The sequence below is a fragment of the Panthera tigris genome, chromosome B4 (assembly GCF_018350195.1).
Source record: "Panthera tigris isolate Pti1 chromosome B4, P.tigris_Pti1_mat1.1, whole genome shotgun sequence".
NCBI lineage: Eukaryota > Metazoa > Chordata > Mammalia > Carnivora > Felidae > Panthera > Panthera tigris.
This window is the reverse complement of record NC_056666.1, coordinates 135,505,128-135,515,574: the sequence shown is the minus strand read 5'-3', so window position 1 is coordinate 135,515,574 and position 10,447 is coordinate 135,505,128. Positions and strand designations below refer to the sequence as shown.

The 10,447-nt window shown below is 56.2% G+C and overlaps 1 protein-coding gene across 1 annotated transcript in view; it reads right to left on the bottom strand.

The window, feature by feature from the left end:
- Window positions 1–206: 206 nt before the first annotated feature.
- Window positions 207–10,447, bottom strand: part of SAMM50 (SAMM50 sorting and assembly machinery component) — a 33,007-nt gene continuing 22,766 nt past the window's right edge. Inside the window, exons 13-15 of the mRNA XM_042993490.1 lie at window positions 7,941–8,087; window positions 7,126–7,267; window positions 207–391 (exon numbers count right to left, since the gene is read on the bottom strand). Coding sequence (XP_042849424.1) covers window positions 346–391; window positions 7,126–7,267; window positions 7,941–8,087 — 335 coding nt within the window. The 3' untranslated portion in view covers window positions 207–345. The remainder of the gene's footprint in view (window positions 392–7,125; window positions 7,268–7,940; window positions 8,088–10,447) is intronic.

Genomic DNA, 10,447 nt, shown 5'->3' with positions numbered 1-10,447 from the left:
TCCGGTATAAGGGAACCAGACACGGAGGCTCGAGGAGCCTGCGAGGGAAAGCAGTCGGGAGGCTGCCTGACGGGACCTTCCGTGGGGGCAGTCCCCGTGGAAGAACACGTGGCCATTTTAAAAGCCCCGTCCCCTCCACGTGGGCCTTGGGAAAAGCCAGCGTGGGACACAGAGGTTGGGAAAGTAAACCATGTCCACGATGCTGCTGAGTATTCGTCTTTAAAATTTATTGACGTGCTTTCCCACAAGGATGGCAAAGAGTGGCTCGACGCGTCTGCTCGGAAAGTGACTCACTGCCACCGAGTCCCAGGGCTTCTCCTGCGGGGTCTAGAGGACGCGGTCAGCTTACAGGAACCTGATCCCGGCACCAAACTGCACGCCGTCGCATATCCTAAAAAAGCGAAGGGCAGAAAGTCAACACCGTGGCTGCTCTGCTCACGCCCCCGGCATCAGGAGACCACAAACGGGCACCGGCCTTCCAGAACCATCGGCGGACTGGCCCCTCTCCTGGGGGCCCCACCCCCCAGCCCTGCGGCTTCCTCCTCTGCTGGCTTAAGAACCAGCCTTTGGAGGACAAACAAATGGTTAAGATGAGCGGGCACAGATCCCTCCTTCGTGCCCTTCATGTCCTCCAGTCAAAAAGCAAAGAAGGCAAAAAGCAAAGAAGGACCTAGGAGAGAAATGTTTACAATAAGAAAACCCCCGAGGGAAAAACAACAGCTTTGGGTTTATTTCTAAGGCTGCTGAGCAAGCAGCAAGTTGTGAGAGGCTGGCTATGCGGAGCAGAGCGGTGACAAGAGAGGTGACCCGCCTTGAAGCCACAGAGGTGGCTGGGGAAGGTGGGGACAAAGCACAGCCTTCAGTGGGGTCGGGGAGGCCAGGAGGAGGCAGAGCGGGGAGGCTGGCGGAGGGAGACGGTGCAGAAGAAATGAGGGGGGTGGGAAGCCGGCGGAATTTGGGCCGCCCGGGCTCTAGAAGGATTCCGGGGGCCAACAGCCGTGGCAGAGTCCCAGCCCCACAGGGAGAACCTGCTCCTGACCCAGGAAAAGGACGGGTGCAAAGGAGTCGCCCTGGCGACAATGCTGACGACAGGCTGACGCTCCACAGGTTTTATTCTGTGGGTTTTACTCCACGCGGGGCCCATTTTCAGATAAGCGACAGGATGCGCGAGGCCCCAGTCTCAGCAGGAGGAGAGCGGGACCCCGTGCCCAGACACAGGGGCACCTGCGGGCCGTGCTGTCTGAGCCCAGAGGGCCCGAGCCGCAGGGCCTCCTGTCTGCGCAAAGGCAGGGTCGCGGCCCGGCCACACCCAGGAGAGGAGACCCGGCACCCGTGCGGCAGACCCCACGCTGGCACAGGGCTGGTCGTGGTGCGGAGGGCAGAGCCGGGCCGGCCCCGCGGCACTGCCCACCTGGAGGCCGTGCCGAGGGGCTGGACTCCCGCTGGACACGGGCAGAGGGGCCTGGCCCGGGGACGTCAACGCCAGGAAGCGGAAGCTTCGAGGAAAAAACGGTTTTCTGAGCCCAAATGGCCGCTGACAGCGCATTCGCGGGACACAGGGTTTTCACAAGTTGTGGACAATTCCCAGAAGACAGGCAACGAGGGTGGCTCCTCTGTTCTGAGGAAAAGTTGGCATTTTTATCGTCATAACACCTGTGCCCTTGCCCAACCTCGGGGTTTATGGCGTATGAAAACCAGCAGGAAGTTTTTCTTCTTCAACCTGCGAGTGAGGGAACAGGACACCCAACCCGTGAGAGGTTCGAGGCGGGCCCGTCGCCATCGCTGGGACCCCTGCGGCACCCCTGCTCGCGGGCCAAGTGCATCCGCAGGGGTGCTCCAGCCAGAAGGGACGGGGGCCCCTGTGGTCTACGGTAAACCGCACCAATGTCCTTAGAAACGCGAAGATCTACAGCCCCAACCAGGGCTGCGTTTATGAGTTAGTTCTGCTCGAACCTAAGTGATTTGTTTTGTATTTTACACCCTGGGGTCCGTGAAAGCCGTCCCTGCCTGCACTCACTCCTCAGACGCCTGAAAATAAGCTACAAGTCCGTCAAGCCCCGGCTTTCGGGCACAAGCAAAGGCTCATTCACTCGAACTGCGTTTGGAGCCCGTCCCGGCGCAACAGAGAAAACCTCCCCCCACGAACACGACAGCGTCGCAGGGTTACAAGAGGCCACACGTACCTTCCCGTCACGTGTCCACCTCAGAAGGAGGTCTTCCGAATCTCCCCAGGGCCCCTTCCCACCCCGGGGTTGCGAACGGGCCCGGCCGCGTGCCCTCCGGTGCCACCGTAGACGACCCTGCCTGCACCCTGCCCGCCTCCAACTCGGCACCGTGAGGGCCGCCACGGGGTCTCGATGAAGGTCACGCCGGGGGACAGGCACAGACCCCAGCGGTCACACGGGAACAGCAGGTGCCAGCCGAGACACGGGGAAGGTGGTGGCGAACCAGGCAGACGAGGGCCGGAACTCGAAGCCCTCGCGAGTGCGCCCCAAAGTGAAAAGGAGAGAGAGGATGTGAGACTAGAGCGACCGGGCCCAAGGGCTGCCCGAACCTCCCTCCCGCGCCTACACGAGGACAGTCCTGGTGCCCCTGGCACTTCGCGCTTGCACACCTGGGCTCGGGCTGCTCTGCGGTCTGGAGTGCCCTCCCCTGCGAGTCCCCAGCTGTCCGTGTCAGAAAGCTTCATCCCGGAAACCACTTCCCCCAGGAAGCCCTCGGACACCCTCCCCAGGTGGAAGGAGCCTCTTCCTCCTCCTCGCGGTGCATGTCTGTCTCAGGAGCCCCCCCATGTTCATCCCCGAGTCTCTGGGGGCCGCACTCAGGGAGACCGGAGCCACAGAACACGGGTAGGTCTCAGACAAGTGTGCCTGTCACAAGTCCCCCCCGGTATGAAACGCAGCCAACGTTTCTAAGCCGTTTCCGTTTGTGTAAAGGCCTGAAATGCTAATTATAGAGTCTGCGTGAAGAGTGGGGGGAAACCTACAGGTGATTCTCACACACACACACACACACACACACACACACACACACACACACACATCATCCCTGTCCTGCGACTGCCTAACTTCAGAAACGAAGATTAAACTGTGACGATGTCACTCAAGCTTCACAAAACGCCCAGCTGGATAAAACGTCACAACAAAGCCACACGTGGGGTAAAAGCGGGTCCCACGACCCCGGGTGCCAGGCTGAGCCTGCGTAGGGGACACTGCAGCACCTGCTGCGACCGCCACGATCGGGGGCCACAGAGCAGAGCCACGATCGGGGGCCACAGAGCAGAGCCGGCGGGGGGGGCGGTTTCCTTATGTTTGGGTCTTTAAATGCCATATGCACAGCATGCCTCTTCCTCCCAGAAGAAACCACACTTGAGATTTGTGTCTGAAACAGATTTTCCGACTCAGAGAGAGGCAAAGCTGAAAGGTGAGCGGAAGCGTTCTCTGTGAAGATTCTGTGAGTGGAGGAAAGCCTGGGGGCGGCTCCGGAGCCGGGTTACGGATCCTGGGAGCACAGCGACATCCAGTGGCCTTGAACGGCAGCGGGAGGGCTGAGCTGAAGGACAGGAGGCCCCACAGCCCCAGGCACTGGTCCCAAGTCACGAGGAGGCCGGGGTGAGACAAGGCAGGGCCCGCCAGGAGGCCACACATCTCCTGCCATCTCAAAACTGGCCGAGAGAGGAGCAGTCAGTTCTGGGCGGCCGATGGTCACTTGGTGACACAGATGGTGTAGCTACAGCCGAAAGCCCACGTGCACTTCTTTCTAATACAAAGCAGTTAGAACGTGTGCACGGACATAATTCGCACTAACATTAGCACAATTAATACACACTGAGTGTCATGGAAACAAGCTATATAATCTCTGAAATGAGAAACTACAGAATTTGAGTTTGAATAAGAAGATCTTCCAAGAAGACGAGTGAGGAAGAGGTGATTTTTCTCTTTCCATGGTTAGTACACGAGGTGCAGAGGGGCGCCTGGGTGGTTCAGTCGGCTACGCGTCCAACTTCGGTTCAGGTCATCATCTCACGGTTCGTGGGTTCGAGCCCGGCGTTGGGCTCTGTGCTGACAGGCCAGAGGCTGGAGCCTGCTTCGGATCCTGTCTCCCTCTCTCTCTGCCCCTCCCCTGCTTGCGCTCTCTCGCGCTCTCTCTCAAAAATAAATAAACATTAAAAAAAAAATACTCGAGGTGCAGAAAAGCCAGTGTGGGGATGAGACCACATCTGGTCTCTCAGAGGACTGGGGGGGTGGGGGGCAGTCCGTGCTCACGTGGTTTCGGTGCAGAGGAAAAGACACAAGTTCTGGCCCCCGCTTCTGCCGCGGACCACTGCCGGCCCCGCCAAGGCTGGCCTTCCTCACGTGTCAGCAGGGCTAACACCCTCCTCCGCACAGAGCTGTCGAGAGGCTTCTATAACAAGACAGGGGCTTCGCGCGGCATCTCGTGCAAGGTGAGCGTTCAATAAATACGAATGATCGCCTTCCCTCCGCAAACGTTCTCGTGGCTCTCGGAAGACACAGAGCGGGTCTCCCTGGGCGCGGCCGGTCCGCAAGCAACGGCCACACCAAGACAGCGCGTCAGGGATGCGGTGCCAGGGCCACCCCAGACGGAGGCACATGACACTTCGAGAAGCGCGGGCTCAGGGGGCCTTAGCACCCACATCCGACCTCATCCTGGTGTTGGCGTGGCCTCGACACCTGCTCGGCCAGTGCTCCCAGTTAGCACCTGGTGGTTAAGCCAGGGAGACCCACATTCGCACCTGTGGCGGGAAGAAGGCTTTGCAGAAAGCAGCCTGTAAGACCAGGCTCATTTACCCGAGACTGTAAAGGTATGGAAGCTGCTAGAAAGTTACCGAATGTGAAAACCTTGCTCTAGGAGAAAAATTCCCGTTTTCACATTTCATTATCTCTGAAATCAGGAAAGCAAATCCCATCGACAGCACCTCAGACACGGCCAGTGCGTAGGTGGAGGGAAGATGTCTCTGAAGGGAACACGCTTTGCTTCCTGCGTGCAGAGGGCCACAGCGAGTCCACGAGGCCCAACGTGAGCGATAAGCAGCATTTACTCACAGCACGCTGAGCACTGCTGCAAGTGCCTCCCGCACATTCATTCAGCCGGGCAAGGTCACCAGCACCCAGTCTCTGGGCAGGAAAACTGAGACCAGAGAGGCTAAGTCCCTCACCCTGGGTCACACAGCCACAGAACCACCGAGCCTGGGCAGCGGGGCTCCCGCACAAACACCGGGTGGAGGTGAGTCATCTGGGCGGCTGCTGTCTGCGGGGGGCACCGGGAGGAAGGGCGCTAACGTCACTGGGAGCCAGGGCGGCCCTGCAGCCAGAATCAGCCTCCGTGTTAGAGCCTGAGGAGCAGATAACTGTACGCGACCCGGACAACAGGTCCTGAACTGCACCTCACAGCTAGTGCTTTCTTTTTTTATGTTTTTTTCTTTTTTTTTAAATTTATTTTGAGAGCACATGCACATGCATGTGAACGGGGGAGGGGCAGAGACAGAGGGAGAGGAGAGAATCCCAAGCAGGCTCTGTACTGTCAGCACAGAGCCCGATGCGGGGCTCGATCTCACGAACCACAAGATTGAGACCTGAGCGGAGGTCACAACTCGGGACCCTCAAACCAGCTGAGCTGCCCAGGCGCCCTGAGAAGGAGTCCTTTCTCAAAACCTGGCGACGCGGCGACCCTTTAAAAAGCACCACCACCGACCACGTCGAAGTAGAAGACAGTGGGAGGAAAGCCAGTAGTGTTTCCTTAAGTCAGGACAAACTCCAACGTCACGCTGGAGACTCGGGCTATGACTCAGACAGCACCACCACTCGGTGGCCACGTAAGTGCGGAAAGAACACAGATAAGAGAAAAATACAGCCTACGGTACTGAAGTATAAACATGAAAATGACAAGAGACAGTATAAACACTGTTACGGGCAGAATGTTTATGTCCCCCCCAAATTGCTATGTTAAAGCCCTAACCATGAGATGATCTGGAGGGAAGGTCTTTGGGGGGTAACTGGGTTTAGATGAGGTGATGAAGGAGGGGTCCCCATAGTGGGATTAGTGTCTGTGTAAGAAGAGGCCTCACAGGGCTGGTGTGCTCTCTCTGTCTACTGGCCAGGAAGAGGGCTCTCACCGGGAACGGAAGTGGCCAGTACCCTGCTCTCGGGCTTCCCAGCCTCCAGAAGCACAAGACGTAAGTGTCTGCTGTTTAAGCCCTACCGTCTGTGACATTCTGTCGAAGCAGCCTGATGCAATGCAGACCAGGACAATACTTCTGGACTTCTTAGAACGTGTATGGTGGATACCATATAAACCAAGAAATGGAATTGAGCCGTGTAACCGTAAATGACCTCAGGCCACAGGCAACCACGTGATACTGAACAGCTCTCGCTTGGTAAGGGGGCTGGTGGAGAAAGGCCAAGACGGCAGGTTCCTTCTCTGCTCCCAAGAGAAGGCTCTGGAGAACGAGTCCCCCGTGGCCAGGAGCAAAGCCTTGTCCACTCCAGTGCTGAGTTCCTGGCCTGCAAAGTCACGCACCAGAAACACCTCATTCCATTTTAACAAGCAGGATCAATAATGCCTCACCAACTCCTCCAGCCAGACCCGGACCCACGGAGGAGCCCTCATTATTTGGTAACAGTGCGTGCAAACAGGGTGAGAAGGGGGATGGGAACACGTCACATTTTTCCTCCAGACTGGATGGAGGAAAACACCATGGAGAAAAATATTTTTTCATTTTTTTTTAAGTTTTTTAAAGTTTATTTATTTTTGAGAGACAGAGAAAGAGAGAGAGAGAGCGAGCATGAGCAGGGGACAGCAGAGAGAGAGAGAGAAAGAGACACAGAATCTGAAACAGGCTCCAGGCTCCGAACTGTCAGCACAGGGCCCGACAGGGGGCTCGAACTCACGGACCGCGAGATCATGACCTGAGCCGAAGTCAGACGCCCAACCGACTGAGCCCCCAGGCACCCCTATTTTCATTGTTTTGCTAGCTATTCAGCAATTTTCTACTAAAAATCTTGACTCTTAAAGGCCACGGACAAAATGATTAACCAGGTGCAAACCAAAACAAGATTACTAGCCGGTACAACAACGTAACCGCGGGGAAGAACTCTGAGCACTTACCTGTCCCCCTTCTGCACGCCCATGGGGACACAATAATTAAGTTCCAGCCGGGCGATGTTGCCGAGCCTGAGGACGATCCCGGCACCGTAGGACCAGCGGATGCACTCAGCCAGCTTACGAATGTGAGCCTTGGGGCCCTCCCCTGGAAAGAGGAAAGAGGAAAGAGGATGTGACCTCATGTGAGCTGTCCTCAGACAGGCCCTGGCTCTCTTCCCTGCCATGTGGCCTAGCTATTCAAGGAGAACACATGAAAGTGGGTCTAGGACTGAAATCAAGAGAGGGCTGGGGAGCATACTTCCTCTCACTGCCCCGGCAGCAATTCTCCGGGCCCAGCACATACTGTCCCCTTGGCCTGAAAGGGCATTTCCCCAGCCCCCGGCCACCAGCACACCTCCTGCTCCACGCCTCCATCTGAGGGCCTGGTCTTCCAGGCAGCTCTCCAGACACCCCTTCACAGCCCCCTGACCGGATGCGTTGGCCCTCAGTCTCCTCCGCCCCGAGCCCCGTGAGGAGGAAGCAAACCCAGCTCAGCTCTGTGGCCGTAATGACCAGCACAGAGCAGGCGCTCCAGAAATGTCTGCTGAGTGAATGTGTAAGCAGATTTTTGCAGGACAGCCTCTGATGACGATTTTTCACCCGTGTTCCATTCACCAGTTTTATTCTGAGCACCACGTCAGGCGTCGTCAGGAGTTTTTGTAAGGCGAGGCCGTCTCTAAACGTAAAGACTACGAAATCTAACACGGAGGCCACGCGCGCCGTGCTTTAAACACAAAGGCCACGGTGCCGCGGCGGTCTGCGAGCCCCCCAGGCCTTACCGTAGTTGAGATTGCAGAGATTCCCCGCGTTGAGGAAGAAGTGTGTTCGGAAGAGTTCTCCGAAGCCGCCCTGGCCTGGCCGGAAAGGCAAGGGGGTGTACAGGTGCAGGCCGCCGGCCCAGTACGCTTCTCCGCCCAGGTAGTCTCCTAGTCAAGGAACAGGTGCAGAGAAAACAAAGGCTCACGCGTGCAGAATCACATGGAAGCCCCGCAAGCTGTACGAGCGAGGGGTGTGTGTGTGTGTGCGTGTGTGTGTGTGTGTGTGTGTGGGTGGGTGGGTGTGTGTGTGTGCAGGCCACACACTGCGCAAGCTCGCCAAGTCCCCGTGCTGGCCACCTCACTTTGTTTCTTTTATTTTCCTCTTTTTAAAGTTTATTTCTTTACTTTGAGAGAGTGAGTGCGCTCGAGAGCGGGGGAGGGGCAGAGAGGGAGGGAGAGGGAGGGAGAGCGGGAATCCCAAGCAGCCTCCCTGCCGGCACCTGTCGGTGCAGAGCCTGACGCGGGGCTTGATCCCACAAACTGTGAGACCACGCCCCGGGCCGAAATCAGGAGCCGGGACACTCAACTCACTGAGCCATCCAGGGGCTCCATGCCGGCCTCACCTGGTGCACTTCTTTCTCACCTGGTTTATTTTATAAGCTTGGACTGGAAGAACGATGCTAGTGTCGTTTAGAAAAGGACGACACGAGGGGCGCCTGGGTGGCTCAGTCGGTTAAGCGTCCGACTTCAGCCAGGTCACGATCTCACGGTCCGTGAGTTCGAGCCCCGCGTCAGGCTCTGGGCTGATGGCTCAGAGCCTGGAGCCTGTTTCCGATTCTGTGTCTCCCTCTCTCTCTGTCCCTCCCCCGTTCATGCTCTGTCTCTCTCTGTCCCAAAAATAAATAAACGTTGAAAAAAAAAAAAAAAAAAAGAAAAAAAAAGAAAAGGACGACACGAGAAATGTATCCTATCTGTAGAGTACTTGGGGTGAGGCGAGAGAGCTCACGGAAATCGCCTTTCCCACGGCTGCTAGGTTACCGGATCGCGGCCGCCCGGCAAAGAAAGTGGATTCCTCTGCCTCAGGTTCAAGAGCACAACACGGGCCAGAACGCAGGACGGGGCTCTGCGGTGTCGGGAAACGGCCGTCCGTGCTCGTCATCAGAAGGCCCAGCACGCCCAGTGCCCGCTGTGCGGGGAAGCAGCAGGCCCAGCTCCACATGCGCAGGGCAGGGGCCCATGGCCGACGGTTCGTAGCCACCTACGGTTTGCTCGCTTCTTTCTGACCGAGGTTACTTTTGCCAAAATTGAAGGCTATCCACTGAGATATAAATGTATTATTTCTAAAAAATGCTCCCATCCAGTCCTTTTTAACTATAAATGACTATGATGTTAAAGCAACAAGAAAACAAAAATAACCCTGAACGTTTATACTTTGTTGCAAGACACTATTTGTAGAGTCTTGCTCAGTACTCTTTAACACAAAATGACGGAATCACGAAAAAGAAAACTGGGCCGTCTCCAAGACTAACCTCAAGGAACAACCTGCGTGTTCATCCAAAGACCAGCCGTCTCCTCAGTCCCTGTTCTAGTACCGACCTTCCAGAGGGAACAAAAATGACCAGTGACAGGAGGTCAGCTGTATCTGTTCGCCAGTTCCCAGTAACTGCCCACCTTTTTAAACAACCTATTTTATTCGGGTCATAAAAGTAATACACTCATTGCAGAAAATCTGGTAAGTCTAGGGAAGTAGAGACAAGGGGAAATATTTTTTCATTTCTTTTCTGATGCTTATTTGTTTTTGAGAGAACGTAAGCAGGGGAGGGGCAGAGAGGGGGGGACAGAGGATAGAAGCGGACTCTGCACTGACTGGCAAGCCGACAGCAGTGAGCCAGACGCGGGGCTCGGACTCACAAACCGCAAGATCACGACCTGAGCCGAAGTCGGACGCTCAACCGACTGAGCCACCCAGGTGGCCCCGTCTTTTCATCTCTACTATTAAAACACTCAATCAGCTAACATGCTGGTGTCTTTCACCCAGTGAAGTGTGAGGAATCCTTCAGAAAATGAAATGTGAGTCATCACATACATACACGTATAGTTTAGTCCTGCTTTTAAAAAGCTGGTTTAATAGTTGGAAACGTGATTTCAATGCCTGAATAATCACTTGCATACCACACTCACCTGTTCCCGTCTACTGCCATATTGGTGTCTAATTTCTGGACGCAGGTGGACACTAACCCGTGGAGTCCCCTGCGAGCACATTTAAGCCCTTGTCTCGCAGTATAGTATGCACACAGCCAAGTACGCACGTCCTAAGCACACAGCTCGGTCAGTTTCCCCACGGGGGACACACCCAGACTGGGAAACAGGCGTGTGCAGCCCTCAGAAGGCTCCGCTCTCCTTGCCGACCACTCCCCTGCTGTCCAAGGCACAGATCGCTGCAGCCTGTCTCTAAACCTTACGTGGATCGAATCCCATCTGACGCCTCCCCTGGGCCTGGCTTTGCTGTTGTTGACTTTGCACATTTC